At 35.2% G+C, this 17,625-nt stretch overlaps 1 protein-coding gene across 1 annotated transcript in view; it reads left to right on the forward strand.

Annotated features, from left to right (window-relative positions):
- F13A1 (coagulation factor XIII A chain) overlaps positions 1–17,625 on the forward strand; it is a 265,734-nt gene that overhangs the window by 147,640 nt on the left and 100,469 nt on the right. Inside the window, exon 5 of the mRNA XM_074202109.1 lies at positions 15,431–15,549. Coding sequence (XP_074058210.1) covers positions 15,431–15,549 — 119 coding nt within the window. The remainder of the gene's footprint in view (positions 1–15,430; positions 15,550–17,625) is intronic.

Below are 17,625 nucleotides of genomic sequence, written 5' to 3' on the forward strand. Positions count from 1 at the left end.
TTTGCCAAGAAAACCTCAAATGAGGTCATGAGGAGTTGGACCTGACTGAATATAACTGAGCAACAACAAAAATGAAAGTTGATGGGAAATAGCAATACTCTCCATCCTATAGATCCTCAGGAAGGAGTCTTTATGCTCGGAGGTTTTATCAGCAGAAAGGAAACTGACATTTTCTTGGAGCCTGTTCATGCTGGGCAGAAGAGAACATTGACTTGGGAGCAAGTGGCCATTAATATTTCCTGGAGATGCTCACTGTATCCATGCTTATACTTTAAAGTCGGGACCATCTGGGATCTCCCCACTCAAGCAACCCTCCAGCTGACTCAAAGGCTGTGGGAGGACATTTCTAGTTCTTCTCTACCTACACTGTACGTTATTAGTTATTTAAGACAAGAACACGTTGGCTAGTTTGGTTTTGACTGAGCTTGCTGATTAGTTCCTCTGTGATCTAATAAATTAATAATGATAATTAAGTGGTCTAATAATTAATTAGTAATGAGAGTTAGCCTTTATATAATCCTTGAAGGTTAATAAAGGACTTCACATGTCTTCTCGTTTTTATCCTTATAACAATCCCAGGAAGCAGATATTTTCATCTCCATTTTATAGATGAGAAAACTGAGATTGAGAGAGGCTTGGATTCAGGAAGATTTCATCTTCCTTAGTTCAAATCTGACCTCAGAAAATGACTGTGTGGCCCCAGGCAAGTCTCTTAACCCTGCTTGCCTTGATTTTCTCATCTGTAAAATGAACTGGAGTAGAAAATGGCAAACCACACCAGTGTCTTTGCCAATTCACTCATTTGACATAAATTGGGTCATGAAGAGGAGGAAATGACTGGGAAATGACTGAAGAGAAAGAGACATGCCTGGGGTCACACAGTCAATTTCTAAGGTCAGAGACCCCACATAGTTGAACTATTGAGGGATTTAATGTTTGATTTTTTGTTTTTATCTCCCATTATTCTTTGATCCTTAACTAATTTTTTGAGAAACTTGGTACTTAGAAACTTAGAGGGTTAGAGGGTACTGGAAGGAATCTTAGAAATTATCTGATCTAGCATATTCATTTTACAGATGAAGGACCTGAAGGCCAGATAGATTAAATGACTTCAATCAGTCAACATTATTATGCACCTACTACTTGCCAAGCCATGTGTTAAGTGATGTGGGAACTAAAAGAGGCAAAAGACAGTCCCTTGGGAAGTTTATGGTCACATTTGAGAAACAACTTGCAAGCAAATATATACAAAACAAGCTATTACAAAAAGGATAAGTAGGAAATAATTATCAGAGGGAAGGCAGTAGAATTAAGAAGTGTTAAAGAAATCTTCCAGTAAAAGATGGTATTTTAGTTGGGATTTAAAGGAAGCCAAGAAGAACAGTGGGTGGAGTGGAGGAGGGAGAGTGTTCCTTCCCTGAATGGAAGATATCCAGAGAAAATGACCAGAGCTAAGAGAAAGAGTATCTTGTTCATGGAACAGTCAGGAGGCCAATGTCAGGGAGTAAGAAGACTAGAAAGTCTGAAGTGGGCTAAGCTGTGAAGGGCTTTGAATGGTAAACATAGAATTTTGTATTTTCTTAAAGGCAATAGGGACCCTGGACTTTCTTGAATTGGGGCAGAGGTGACATGATCAGACTTGTGCTTTTAGGGGCTGAATGGAGAATATGTTGGAGTTCAGAGAGACATCAGGCAGGCAAACCCAATTCAAATGTGAGGAGATGAGGGCCTGTACTAGAATGGCAGCAGAATCAAAGGAGAGAAAGGGACATAATGGAAAGATGTTACAAACATGAAGTCAAGTGACTTTGGCAACAGATTGAATATGGGGTAAGGCTGGAGGGGGAGAGGTTGAGAAATAATGAAGAATCCAAGATGACTCCTTGGTTGCCAGTCTGAGGAACTAGGGAGATGAAGTAGCCCTTTATAATAACAGGGAAGACAGCAGGTGGGAAGAGTTTAGGGGTTTTAAAACTAAGAATTTAGTTTTGTACATAAAGAGTTTAAGATATATACTGGACATCCAGTTTAAGAAGTCTGAAATATTATTGTAGATGCAAGATTGGAGGTTAGCAAAAAGGCTGGATTAGGAGAAGTATATTTGAGAATCAAGGTTAGAGATAATAAATAAATCCATGGAAGTTGATGAGATCACCAAATGAAATAGTATAGAGGGAGAAGAGAAGAGAGCTTAATGTCCTGAAGGACACTTAAAGTTAAAGGGAATTATCTGGAAGATGATCCAGTTGAGGAAATAGAGGAGTTGTCAGGTAGAATGAGAATCAGGAGTTACACAGGGCTCAGTTGGTAGTGGACAAGTCAGAGAAAGATAAAAAGATTCAGCACTGGTCTCCTTGAGATTCTTCCCATGAAACACTCCACCTTCCTACTCTATTTCTTTTCTTGGCTGTCTCCCATGCTCTAACTCCTTATTTCTGCCTCCTGATATCCATGATTTTCTTCAAATCTGAGCTAAAGATCCCATATTCTTTAAGAAGCTTTTCCCTTATATGTTTAGCAAAGTTATACATGTATAACCTATATCAGCTTACTTGCTGTCAAAGGGAAGGAGGAAGGGAGGAAGTGAGAAAAAATGTGGAACTCAAAAGCTTATAGAAAAATAAATGTTGAAAACTCTCTATGCATCTAGTTGTTAAAAAATAATTAATTTTTTAAAAAAGAAGTTTTGTCTTGTCCCTTTTAGTCCCTTTCCTCTGACTATATTGCCAATACATAACAAAAAATGTTCTTGTTAGTCTCTACATAAAGACCTCCAGAACAAATGTGAGTTAAACCTTGTCAATACACTTCTTAAATGTAAGCCTTACTACAATTATGATGTTCTAATTTTTAGTTTATTCCTATGGAGATTATATTTGGGGGAAGGAGTAAACTAGGTTCAAAGCAGAATGTTTAGTATTGAAGTCTTTACATGTTATTTAATAGTAATAGTCACTGCCCTCTAGGGACCCAACCTGCCCATCTGGGCAAATTTGGGAATTGCTTCCATTTTTTTCTTTCTTTTTCTTTTCACAAATATATGTACTCCCTAAAAGGGAAGTCATGAACAGGGCGTATTCACAGAATGTTGAATATTTTTCTTTAGGCAGGTACACCTTATGAAAGTTCAATAAAAACACTTAAATAAAGTTTTTTAAGACGCATATCTGATTACAACTCTACACATTCTATCTGCAAATTTGCAGGCAACAACATATTGTCATCAAGTGAGAATATATTAGCAAATTAACTGAAATTCAGTTGGTATTTTCTAAAATTTTGAAATCTATTCTCAAAGTCCTATAACAAAATAGCAATTAGCTGTATACAATAAAATTGTTACAATTACAATGAATCATATGTTTTTAAAATAAAGAAAAACAACTTTGTGGTCTCTGAGATCATACAATGTTAATTATGTGGAAAAGTTGAGTCATGTTAGTTAAGGGTTAAGCTGCTCTGTGATGTTGCAACATTGGCATATATGCTCACCCTTGGAAGTAGGTGCTATTATTATGGCTACTTTACAGATGAGGAAACTAAGGTAAACAGAGGTTTAATGAATTGCCCAGGATTTTACAATTAGTAAATGAATGAGGCTGGATTTGAATTCAGATTTTCTTGATTCCAGGTTCAGTATTCCATCCCCTGAGCCACCTAGCTGCCTGTCTTATTTGCTACTCATACCAAACCTGTTAGGTAGATGTTATTACTAACCTCATTTTATAAATAAGGAAACTGAGGTTTCAAGTAGTTAAATAAATTGCCCAGAGTCATAGTTTGATTTACTACAAATAGGAGCAAATACAAAGTTTTTCCAAAAGTCTGAATATGTACATATGCAATTGATTTCAGACTATTATTCTGACTATGCAAGAATTCTGGATAATTCTACATATTTTAGTAAGTTTGAAATCCTAAATGAACTAGATAGTTAATTGAGTCTGCTAAAAATTCACTGGGAAATAATAGTTTTGTTGTGACTGTGACCCTAGAAAAGAAATCCATTCCCGTCATCAGACTATTTATTCATTTTTATGTAGTTTTAATGGATGTGGCTGACTCAACTGCAATCTTTTTTTCCCCATGAACATAAATTCTACAAAATAAAGTTTTATTTTTCTCTAGGCCTGGGCTACTCCCAAAACAGTAGGTGAAGTCCTTTTAGTCATTCAAATGAACCCACAGCCCCTCCCCAACTCAATTAGAACTCTACTGCTTAGCTTCTATCAATGGTAGCCTGGAAGACTCCCACAGTGAAAGTGCTGTCTTAAGAATGGAAGCGACTCACAGGTAAAGAGTATAAGTAAGGACAATAAGAAGTCTCCACCTCTGGGCTATGTTTGGATGCTCAGTTATTTATCAAATTTTTAATAACATCATAAAATTTGCAAAGCATTTTGTGCTCTTCAAGAAACTTCCCTATTATTGTTTCATTGAGAACCAACCATTGAAGGGTGTTGGTTTTGGAGATGAAATTCCTAGTTCCTGGCTCTTTCATTTAATATCCTATATAACTTTGGATGAGTTACTTACCTCTTATGGCCTCAGTTTCCTCATCTATAAAATCTAGGGATAGGGGGTAATGAAATAGTTGACTTCTGGGAGGCATTATCCTCATAACTATTCACTGAACTTAGTGGAGTTTCATTAACACTCAGTACTGAGTATTATTAACCCTTTTTCCAGAAAGAAAAATAGATCCAGGGCAGCTAGGTGGCACAGTGGATAGAGCACCGGCCCTGGATTCAGGAGTACCTGAGTTCAAATTTGACCTCAGACACTTAATAATTACTTAGCTATGTGGCCTTGGGCAAGCAATTTAGCCCCATTTGCCTTTCAAAAACCTAAAATAAACAAACAAACAAATAAATAGATAGATAGATAGATAAATAAATAAGTAAATAAATGAATAAATAAATAAATAGATTCATTGGCTTTTACAAGATCACAGAATGAAAGATAACTCAAGTCTCCTGACTCTTGGCCCATTGTCCTTACTTCCTATTTGCTTCCTTTGACTCCATAACAATCAAAAGACTTACCTGGAAATTTCCATAATTGCATTGTACAGAAGTACCACTAAAATTGTACAGAACTACCATGAAAGAGAAAGAGAAAGGAAGGTCCAAGTTGATATTCATTATATTTAACAATATTTTTCTATGCAAAGAAAAATGATGCATAGTTTCATCAAGGATACCACTCCCCGGGAGGATATGTGCTAAATAAGGAAGACATAGCATTTTCTTTGTAGATACCTTTCTATGAATAATAGTAATATTTATAAAGGTATTTGAATATGCTTAAAAATTCCTTAACTAGGAAATTTGGCAAATGAGTGCAAATTAAAGAAATTTTCAGAACAGATATAATCTATAATGCATATAGCATGTTTAGCAGGGTCAGGTTTCAGGCACTATTTAGATTCTAGGGTTAAGAGAGCCATCTTTTAGTCTGTTTTCCTGCTTCTAGAGAAAAAGACCATTAAACCATTCTAGAAAGATGAATAAATTTGAAATTTCCAGCAAAACTAACTCCAGAAATGCCATTTTTAATATGTTACCATGTCTCACAACTCCTACAGGCAAGATGTTGTTCCTAATGTCAATTCCGAATTCCTCCTAATGTAACTTATCACCCCACCTGCTTAATTTCAATGATGAAAAATATTTTGCTAGCTTGAACTACTTTTGTTGTCTTTCTCTAGTGGTTCTATTTCCAACCACTTTTTAAAGAGTTAAGAGTAATAACTAACATTTATACATATATTTATATATGAATATATATATTATTTTAGCTTATCATACAATATATTTTATATATGTAACATTTATCCGTTTATATTGCATATATGTGCGTGTGTGTGTGTGTGTGTTTAAGACATGCTAGGCAACTTACAATTATTATCTTATTTGATCCATACAATAGCACTGGAAGATAGATGCTATTATTATCCCCATTTTACAGATGAGGAAATTGAGGAAAATAGAGGTACAGTGACCTACTTACCCAGGGTCATACAGCTACTAATCGCTGGAAGCTGAATTTGGATTCAGGTTTTCCTACCTTTAAGGCTATTGTTCTATCCACTGTACCATCTTGAAGCATTATGTATTATTTCCCCCTAAACTATTACAATTACAATTAAAAATGCCTCATTCAGGACTGTTCCCTTCAACCTGGCAAGGTCAACCAGGCATTTTAAAGGAGACAGATTCTTTTTCATATTTTTTGAATAAGGCAAAGAATATTTCTAAGTATCTAAAAGCTAAACATGCATCCTCAAGAAATTATTGAGACAAATGACTTGAAGTTTAGAGGTTACAAGGGATCCTAGCTAGAATGTGGAGCTTGGAGTTAGGAAAATCAAGGTTCAGATCCTATCTCTGAGATATATTAGCTGTATAACCTTGGACAAATCATTTAACCTCTATGTACATGAGTCAGCTCCCTCCAACTAATCTACTATATCAGAAAAGACCTCTGCAAGTCCTTTGTACATTGCCAATTAGTAGGAGAAATCCCAGCAGCCCTCTGAACAACAGCTTTGGATTTTCTTTGATCCCTAAGTATATCTTGCTGGGATCCAGACCTTTAGGAGGTAAAAGACTTCTTAAATTTGTAAGAGTGCCTTTCTTTTTACCTTAAAGCAGCATGTGAGTAAACTCAAAGGATTAAGCAACCAATACCAGCTAATAGTCTACACTCTCTCCCCTAGAGGTGATTCCCATAGTAAAATTAATTAAATCAGTATTCCTTTCTACTGTTCTGGTATAAATTCTAATTTTCCCTGGGTGAGTAGGCAAATGGCAATTTCTAAGACTGCCTGAAATCAATTCGATAAACATGTCCTAAAAATTTACCAGCCCACAATTTTATTTTTAACTTTCCCAACATCTCTACAAATGGCAAAAGCAAAATAAATGAGATCATCTTTCTTTACTATTTGCCTAGCATAAATTGTTAGCCATCCTTGGTAACTAGTTATTTACAAGATTGCCTGAAGATGTGTTCTGGCTTCAGGGCTACTCTTGGAATTTTGAGCCAGTGAGGCTAGTATTTTCATTTGTAGTGAGTGTACCAAGATGGCACCATTGGTCTTTATTTGTGGGGGAGGTATTCATTGTTGTTTGCCTTCACTAGTCCACCCCTAAAAAGTCATTTAAGACCCCTGGGGCCTATTGCTTTTTCTGACTTCACTATAGGAGTCTTGTTTCCCTGTCTTTCAAAGTATTTGAAGTGTGAAATCTAAGGTAGCAGTCCACATTGAGTCAGAAAGATCTGGGTTTAAATTAGGCCTCTAATATATAGTGACTGGTTATATTGGGTAAATTATTTAACCTTTCAGAGCTCCAGATTTTTAAGTTCCAAAGCTTTAAACTGCAAAATATTTGTGGAGGATAAAGCACTGGTTAAGAGTTTCCTCACCTGCCTTTGACTACACCAAAGAAATCACCCCCAGGACTGAAAGGAAAGCACCCCAAAACATAAATCTCCTTAAGTGTCTGAGTACTACAAAATGAGTAACTTCGTTACATGTTAGTTTTCCAGCAAAGTTGGACATTTCTAGCAAACAAGTAAAGATGCCTTTCTTCACTCTTCACAACTCCCCAAACAACAGATTTAAAAAAAAGAATTTCAGAGGTTGAATCACCAAGTTTCCACTTTTTTTTAAAGTCCATCAAACAAAGATTTGGGAGTTTCCATAGTGATATGAATTTTTTTTTATCCTAGTTCTAGGACAGCTGCATTTTAAAGTGACAGATGTGCTTTACCCTTTCAATCTTCCCATAAAGTCAAGAAAAAGATTTAAAATTAAAATGCAGGCTCCTCTGTTTGACTTTCTATGACTTGCCATGGATTCATGATCATGCCTGTCCATTTTGTGGCATGATTTAGTTGAGTGACTGGAAGGAGAAGGAGATCTATTCTTAAGTCACAAAACTGCCCCTTGTCCCTGGTTTGTGGTTTTGATTTATAATGTACTATCAATAATAGCCCAAAGATATAAAGCAAATTCTTGGGCAGGGGAGGAGTTCCTTTTTCCAGTTTCTTTCAACTCTAATTTTGTTATATGAAAACAATTCATAATAGCAAAGAAAAAATGAATAATAATTATACTATATAGCCATAGCTAAAAAATCTAGTACAAATGGGTCAAAGTGAAATCAACCAAACAAAAAGCTTTTATTAGCCACATATTATCTACCAGGCATAAGTACTAGGGAAATGAAGAAAGGCAAACACAATGACAAAAATGGGTGATTATCACAGTTAAAATAAGAGTTGTCTTAGGAGCGGATATTTAGTGGTTTAGAGTTTATAGTGAATTTTTGTTATACTTAGACTTCATTTGATCTTCATATCAACTTTTGTAAGGGAGTCAGAGTATTATTATTATTATTGTTATTATTATTATTATTATTATTATTATTATTATTATTATTATTATTATTTTGATCTCCAGGTGTGAAAACCTAGCTTCAAAGAGATTGTCAAAAAAATTCCCAAGCCTACACAACTAATTAAGGGACAGAAGTGGATTTTAATTCAGAATTTCTAAGTATAGTTAATTCTTCCTACCATAATGTCTAGACTCTTGTTTTATCTTCAATTGACTTCTATTCCATTCATAGATGACTGTTTAATGTCATTTCATATACACTATTACCTTTTACTTTTAAATAATATATAATTTTGAAATTCCTTTTAATTCTCTTAATTCATGTATATATACACACATATACGTGTGTGTGTGTGTATATATACATATATATTTATCCCAATTTAGCTTTTTATCTCACCCTTTATTGAAGTCTTTAAATCTTAAGTTAAATTAGTCAGATTGCTTGTTGAATGGCTGATCTGAAAATAGTAAATCTTTAATGAATGTTTCTTACTGTCTGATCACGAGCAAGTCAGTTAATTCTGTTTGCCTCACTTCATCTATAAAATGATCTGGAGAAGGAAATGGCAAATCACTCTAGTATCTTTGCCAAGAAAATCCCAAATGGGATCATGAAGAGTCTGACATGATGAAATGACACAACAACAACAATTAGTCTTTACTCTCAATCAATTAAAATAATTAAATGCACAATCAATTAATAAGTAATTAAATAATCAATTGAAACCTGAAGGACTTGGAAGTGTAGCATAGTGGACAGACTGGGAAACAGAGGATTTAAGTTTGAGTCTAGACTCCAGTTTCTATTAGTTATTTGTCTAGCACATTCCAATTAGCATTTTGACCCTCAGTTTCCTCTTCAGTGAAATAAAGACAATGATATGGGCACTGCCTAATTTTCAAGCTTTGGGAAAAAATGATTTATAAACCAGGAAGTTCTATGTAAGAGTGAGCTATGATCATTATTTTTGCTGGAAAAAAATAGTCATATGAAATTATGATATTAATGTAGAAAGTTCAACTGAACATTGGATGAATGTTAAAACATTTATAGATAGTACAGGGGATAGTATTCCAGAAAGACTCCTTTTTGTGAATTTAAATCTGGCCTCAGACACTTACTATGTGACCCTGAACAAGTTACTTGACACTGCCTCAGTTTTCTCACCTGTATCATGAGGTAGAGGAAGAAATAGCAAAACACTCCAGTTTTTTTTTGCAAGAAAATGCCAAATGGGGTCATAAAGAGTTGGATCTTACCGAAAATGACTGAAACTTCTATGTACAAAACATTGTTTTTAACCTTAGTGATACAAATAGAAAAGTGAGACAATCCATGCTCTCAAGGAGCTCACCTTCTAAAAGGGGAGACAATCCTGATGGGAGGTTTCAACTACAAATTAGATGGAAAGATCCCGTGGTCCTTAAGAGCAAAGCAGATGGTGATGTCCCTTTCTTACTGTCCTTCCCATGATAAAAAAAAATATATTCCCTTCTAATACTGATCCGTTTGACAGTGTCAAGGAATTTGGTGGCAAGAACTTTATTTTCTAAATCTAATTTAGCTATAAGATTTTATACTAGACCTTGGGAATATAAAGAATTTTTTTAATGATACAGTTCCTGCCCTCCATTATTTTTAATTAATTAATTATTTATTTTAATTTTACAATTTTTTCCCTAATCTCATTCTCTCCCCCCACCCCCCACTGAAGGCAATCTGATAGTCTTTACATTGTTTCCATGCTATACACTGATCTAAATTGAATGTGTTGAGAGAGAGAGAAATCATATCCTTAAAGAAAAAAATAAAATATAAGAAATAGCAAAATTACATAAGATAACATTTTTAAAAAATTAAAGGTAATAGTCTTTGGTCTTTGTTCCAACTCCACAATTCTTTCTCTGGATACAGATGGTATTCTCCATCACAGATACCCCAAAATTGTTCCTGATTATTAGCTTGCTTTTTGAGAGAAGAGGATAAAAGATAATAAATATACAAGTAAGTATAGTAAAAGACAGGAAAACCCCTACTGCACCTGTTTAGCATAAAGACAAAAAAAAAAAAACAAAGAACCTCAGCAATCTGCTTCCAACTTACTTTTCCAGGTTTCCCAATCCTTCCTGCGATCAATCTTCCAAGCTCCTCACACTGACATTCCCATCTCTAGTCTTTGCCTTTGCAAACATTATGATTTCCAGTGCCTTAATGTGTTTCTTCCTTACCTTTACTTCCAGAGTCCTGATGCTATCTCCTATAGGAAGTTATCTTTGACAGCTCATCCCTACCCACCCAGACACTAGTGTCTAGCACCTGTTTATTACTTTATAATAACTTTGTATCTTGTATTTAATATTCTGTGTCCATGCTGTTCTCCATTACTATATTATACATAATCTTGCATATATGAATATAATTATTTGCATTATTTGTCACTTTGATTAGAATTATAAGTTCCTTGAGTACAGGGACTCTGTATTACCTAGCACAATTCCACTAACATAACATAATCTGAATATTCAATATGCCAGCATAATTTTTTTTATTGAATGATGGAACTAGAGGAAGTAAAGGAAATTTTCACAAAATAGGTGGTCCCTATATTGAGGCTTGAAGGTAGATGAGAGTTCTGAAAGCTAGAGATGAGGAAAAAAAACCTTCCAGGTATGGGGGGATCAACCTATGTAAATGCATTGAGGTGGGAGAAAGAGCCACATGAAGGAACGTAGTTTATAATAAAGAGGAACAGATATATTGGAACCAGAGTTTGGAGGTGGAAGTGGCAGGGGACTTAAAGTCTGTAATCTTTTTATTTTAGGAAGAATAGAGGACAATGGCAGAGTTTTGAGCAGTTGGGTACCATGGTTAGACTCCTGCTTATAAGACAGACTGATATTGTAGAAGGATCCCTCTTCCTACCTTAGTTGTCAATTTGGGTTCAGATATGACTGAACCTAAGGAAATAAAACCATCTAAATTAAGTCTTCATTTCAGTAAATAGGGGAATAACTTACTATATCTTTTTCCAGGTCCATGCAAAGAGGGTGATGCAAAAGCATGTGCTTGTTAGCAGAGTGCTGCAAAGTGAGGAGAAATATGGATTCAAATTCTGCTTTTGATATGTTATGACATATTATGAGTTATATTACAGCTACTGTCTCACATTTCATCTCTGAACATGTAATATATATATATATATATAAATATATATATATATATAATAAATAGATTATAATTCAATCTATCTCACAGGGTTTAATGAGGATCAAAAGAGATAATATGTGCTGTAAACCTTAAAGGGTTAGAAAAATATGTCATTATTATTTTTGTATAACCAAGAATCATTTATGTGTGCAAAAGGACAAAAACAAAAAGATACCATACTGGAAAAATAGGACCAGTAAAGTCTAAGTAGGCTAATTATATATGGTAATTGATAAGCTCTTACCATATATGTGCTGGACACTGTCCTAGGTGCTGGACATATAAAGCTATACAAAGGTCATTGCCTCAAGGAGTTTATTCTAATATGAGAGTCAGCATATAAACAATTCTGTACATACATACATACAAGAGCTACACAAAGAAGATGGAAGATAATCTTGGAAGAATTTTTAGGATGACAATAGCTAGTGGGGATGGGAAGAAGGGCAGGATTTAGGGGGAGAGATGAGAAAGATCTCCTATAGAAGGTGAAGATGGAGCCAAGTCTTGAAGAAAGGCAGTAGAGAGAGGTGAGAAAGGAGATTATTCTAGGCATGGGAGACATCCTTTGAAAAGTCAAGGAGATAGATGGGATTTCCTGTGATATGAACAGGAAGAACAAAAGCTAGGAGAAGAACAGAGAGCTGCATCAATAGCCCCATGATATTTAAAATGTCTGGAGAGGGAGGTCTGCAGCTTGATGGCTAGATCATTTCATCAGACATTTACTTGAACAAAAGTCCCCACTGTATGAAAAGGGATGGCTGAGTTGTGATTATCATTTCTGAAGGGGAATACACACATTGAGGAGATTAACCAGTAAATTTAAATAATGAAGTCATCCAAGATATTCAAGTTCTATTGAATACATGTGTATAATGTAACAACTAATGTCTTAGAGTTGTAAGTAGACAGAAGTCAACTGGTCAATCATTTTATTTTGCTGATGGTAAAACTGAGACCCAGGGAAATACTATTCCAAGATCACAGTAAATTAATAGGAGAACTGGGTCCAGAAGCCAGGTTTCCTAATTCTTTCAGTTTCATACTCTTTTTACTAGATAACTGCCTGTTATAACCTCTCCAAAGGGAATCTTGGGTTTGCTGCTAGTGAAAAGAAGAGATAAAACAATTTTATGTTCTCCTTTATTCTGTTGCGTTTACAGTAACATTGAAGAGAAGGTAAACAGGCCTTTTGAGCACATCAGGGGTTGGGCAAATGATGCTTCTATTTGCCTAGAGCTAAGTTGGATGAAAAAAAGGAGACATAGAGAGGGAGTCCAGCAGTTTCCTTTCTCTTGCACTAGTTGGAGAACACAGTTTCCCTGGCACTTCAGGGAGATGGGAATGCACCCTGAGTTTTTAAAAGATGTGATAAATACTTTTGCAAGGGTAAAAGCCTGCTGTGTCAATGTGAGGTAGCCCTTTATGTCTAAATTATAAATACAATGGCAGTGGCACCTACATTAATAGTGCCAGTTCTATTTTAAGTAATTTTAACAGATATATGAGAGTTTTAGTGCTTTTAAAATTGAATCTGTATTCTTAGATGGGAACCTAACAACACATAACTCTGTAGAGGGAAGAAATAATCAAAGGATTTAGATTGGAAAGGGACCTTTCATGATCACCTAATCTTAATGCTGTTAGTCAATATATATTTATTCAGTTCCTACTACATGTCAGACACCTGCACTTTCCTTCAAACTTTTTTTGGGTTTCCATCATTATTCATTCACTTTTATGAATATTGTAGCTATACTTTATCTCTTTAACTTTTCCAGGATTAGAGCTACTTTTGACATTTAATTGTTGATGAGATGGTAGGAAGGTGCTGATATCCATAATAAAACAGAGAGAAACAGAGAAACAGAGATAGAGATAGAGACAGAGAGAGATCACTTTAATGTTTATAAATAATGCCAAGAAAAATTTCAGAAAGAGACACAGAAAATCAGAAAAGTTTTGAAAGCTGTAGGTTGAATTTATTATATATATTTTTAAGAAAAACAAGTTTTACATAAGAGAGACGAGGTACTAAATGGTGCATTGGATAAAGTACTGGACTTTGAGTCAGGAAGATGAGTTCAAATTCCCCTTAGATACTTAGTAGCTGACAGTTAATCTCTTGAAACCTCAATTTCCTCATTTGTAAAATGGGGGTTAAAAAAATAACACTTCACGGGAGTGTTTTGAGGATTTTAGTAGCTACATCTGTGTGTGTGTGTGTGTGTGTGTGTGTGTGTGTGTGTGTGTGTACATATAATGACTGTAAGAATTAGTTATTATTAGATAAGCAAAAAGTACTCCCAAGATCTCCAAAAGTCATAAAACAAATTTTGGTCTAGGAAAACCAGATATTTAGAAAGAAGAGGCAAAGGACAGGAGGGAAAACAACTAAAGATTTCATGTATAGAAGCTGGACACCAGCAAAGGTAAAATATTTGGATAATGTTTAGCTTACTCCAGAATGGGAAAAGAAACAAACTTTGGACTGGAATTAAATGACAATTTTTCAGGGATATAGGAGAAAAGAACCTCTTTCCAAGCATATGACACTATCTAGTGTCATATGCTTGGAAAGAGGAATCCAGAGCTCAGAGAGAGAGAGAGAGAAATAAAGTTTACCTCTAAACTATACCAAGATGAACCTATGGACTTGAAATCAAGTTCATACTTATTCATGCACTCACTGAGTCCCCAGAGATAGGCTTCATACTTTGGCATATGAAAAAGAACTAATTTCCTTCTCAATCAATCAAGCAATAAACATTAATTGAGCACCTATTGGGGGCAGCTAGGTGGCACAGTGACCTGGAGTCAGGACGATTCATCTTCCTGAGTTCAAATCTGGCCTCAGAAATTTACTAGTTTGTATGACACTGAGAGTCATTTAACTCTTTATCTCAGTTTCCTCATCTATAAAAATGAACTGGAGAAAGAAATGGCAAACCACTCCAGTACCTTTGCCAAATAAACTCCAAATGGGCTCCTGAAAAGTTGAAAATGGCTGAAAAATAACCAAACAACAACAACCACCTACTATGTGAGAGGCACTGTGCTAAGTGCTGGGGATGTACTCAAGGACCTTACATTCTAAATTCCCTATCAAATGGATACCCTTCCTTCTAAGCCATTGAAGCTGGTCACATGGCAAAAATGGGAATGACAGTAGGTAGGCTCAGTATTCTATTGGTGCCCTTAAGATGTCGAGGAAAAGTGACAGTTTGGATAGACCCCTGGAGTGTACTCATGGAAGGACAAAGACAAGAATCATTATCACATGATGGACAAGACCAGATAGGTTGCAAGCTGCATGACTGGAAGGAATATCCAAATAGATGAGATCATAGATTCATTTGCTTTGATGGATGTGTAATTTCTTAGACCACAGATTTATTTTAAAAATCATCTGTCATTCAGCTGTTTTTTATTAACATTAATAGGGTAGAAATTGTTCTTTGATCTGTGTTGCTGATTTGGAGCTGCATCATAGAATTCTGATTTTAAAATTGCTGGTGTGCACTAATCATAAAATGCTTGATGAGACATGGCGATTTAATTATGCCATCCTGTGCACATGAAGAAGAATCTAAACTTGTCAGCATTTCCCAGCATGCCTCATTTGCATTACGATTTTTGGTGTTGATTGTGCTCACTGTTGATCAGATTCCATAGGAAGAAATGAGAACAGACTCTGAAGTAGAGATGTTTTTTCACCTAATTTTCATGTTTCAATTAAAAAATGAGACAATACTTTGGAGAATTTTAAAGTGACTTAGTAATGGCTATATGTGCAAACCCTTTTGCAGAAGATGCTGTGTATCTGGATAATGAGGAGGAAAGGAAAGAGTATGTCTTGAATGACCTTGGGATTATTTTCCATGGAAGCTTCAATGACATAAAATCTAGAAGCTGGAATTATGGTCAGGTAAGTCATTTTAAATTTTATCATCATTTTCTCAAGCATTTATTTAAATTCATGATGCCCAGCCTTTGGGGGTTCTCTTTCAGTGGCAAAGAAAAAAAAGGTATGATCTCCCTCTTGAAAGTAGTTGGATTATTCATATCTGTTTATTGAAAAAAAACACATTCTCTTCAAAAACGTATAATTCCCTAATGCATTTGTGATCTCAGTAATGTCACCTTACCCAGGAATTATACAATTGTCTTTCCATTTATGCCTGGTTTTACCCTTATCCTTATCATCCCTTAAGTTCATCAAAAAGGGTCTACCCCCTTTGTGTGAAGAATTTTCCTCATTTTCTCTGTTTGTCATGAGAATGCCAATAGAACATACACAGCTAACCATCAAACTGTCCATTGACTGAGCCTCACCTTCATCATATGATTAGCCTATACTTCTCAATAATGCATTTCTTTTAGGAAGTCCTTTACTCTTATTCTTCTTCATAATTTCTTATTTTGGGTGTTGTAATCTACCAGTGCTCAACATATACCTTTCCTTTACCCTCTAGACAATCTTCAGTTTCAGTTCTACAAAGGATATAGTGTTCTATTATGAACTCATAAACCTCAAGATAATGTCTATGATTTCTTGTTTGCATTTTGTTTATTGCAGCAACATTTGCATACATTTCAAAATAGTGAGCATAGAAATGTAAAAAAAAGGACCACAGGAGACACTCCACTTATAGAGTGTCCTATAGTAAGTTGAAATTTATTGCCCAGGAATCTTAAAGCTGGGGTTTGCATAGGCTATGCCAATGGGGAAAGGTTCAGCAAAATTTGTAATCTTTTACCAGAAAAGCAAAGATCAGTCTTCTCTACTGATGAAAGGTTTTATACCCAAAAGGAAAACTAAAAAGAAAAATACTGACACCTCCTCATGTGGTAGGGCTTTTATGACTATCTCATGTGGTGATATCCTCTCTGGGATGATCCAGGGGAGTATGTCTTTAGACAAGTCAGGAGCTCAAGAGAAGTGATACCAAATTACTTTGTGTCTGGGTTGGGGCGGGGGGAAGGTAAGTTCTAGAGATAAAGAAAACAAAAGGGATAGGAAAAAAGTCAACCTATAGGAATTGTGGGAGTTGTTGTCAAAGGGATGCCTCTACCTACTTCTACCCCTTTTTTCTGCCATTTTAAAACTCATAGTTGGAAGACCTCAAAGTATTATTTTGTTCTACCATTTCTCGTCCAAATTCAGTCTGGTCTTGCAAACATTTTTCTCCTCTATATAGATAGTCTACACACCTACAAAAACAATCCTTCTTTCCTCTGTTACCAAGGAATTTTAATTTTTCCCCACAAGCAATAGAATCATTAAAGACTTCAATCAGGAAGAGGGAGTGACAAGGCAGATTTATTTTTAGGAATAATAATTTGACAACTTTGGGAAGGCTAGGTTGAAAAGGAGAAAGACTTGGGCCAGAGAGAAGTTCAGGCTATTGCAATAATCAAGTCAAAAGATGATGAGGGCCTGAATCAAGCTAAGTATGAATACCAGTAGTCAAGGATACATGAGGGAGATATTGTTAAAGAGTAACAAGAGTACTATGAGGTTTTGAACTGGGTAACTAGAAAAATGCTGGTAGCATTAACAGAAATGTCACAAGTTTAGAAGACAGGTTAGTATAGAATAGAAAAATGAGTTGCATTTTGGATGTATTGAGAATGAGATTCCTATGGACATTAAGTAGAGAATAGATCAAGGAAAAGAAAAAGGTTAAAACTCTAATAAATATAATAGTACTGTCACAAATTGCTGCTCCTGTTTTCCCACAGTAAGGATATATAAGCACTCTTTGTCTTTGTTTCTTTTTTACTTTCCTCATTCTTCTGAGAATTTTTCCATGTATTTTTCTTCATTTCTGCCTAGTTTGTAAAGCAGCCCCATATTTCTGTCTTTCAAGATTCCTCAATATTTACTGTTTCCTTGATTATTAATACATTAGACTATGTAGCTGCTATATTTCAAACTCTGTTTTGATTCTTTTCTATGTAAGAAGGTTAGTAAAGGATTATTAGAAAAATGTTTTGTTTC

This window comes from Macrotis lagotis, chromosome X, assembly GCF_037893015.1.
Source record: "Macrotis lagotis isolate mMagLag1 chromosome X, bilby.v1.9.chrom.fasta, whole genome shotgun sequence".
In the NCBI taxonomy this organism is placed as follows: domain Eukaryota; kingdom Metazoa; phylum Chordata; class Mammalia; order Peramelemorphia; family Peramelidae; genus Macrotis; species Macrotis lagotis.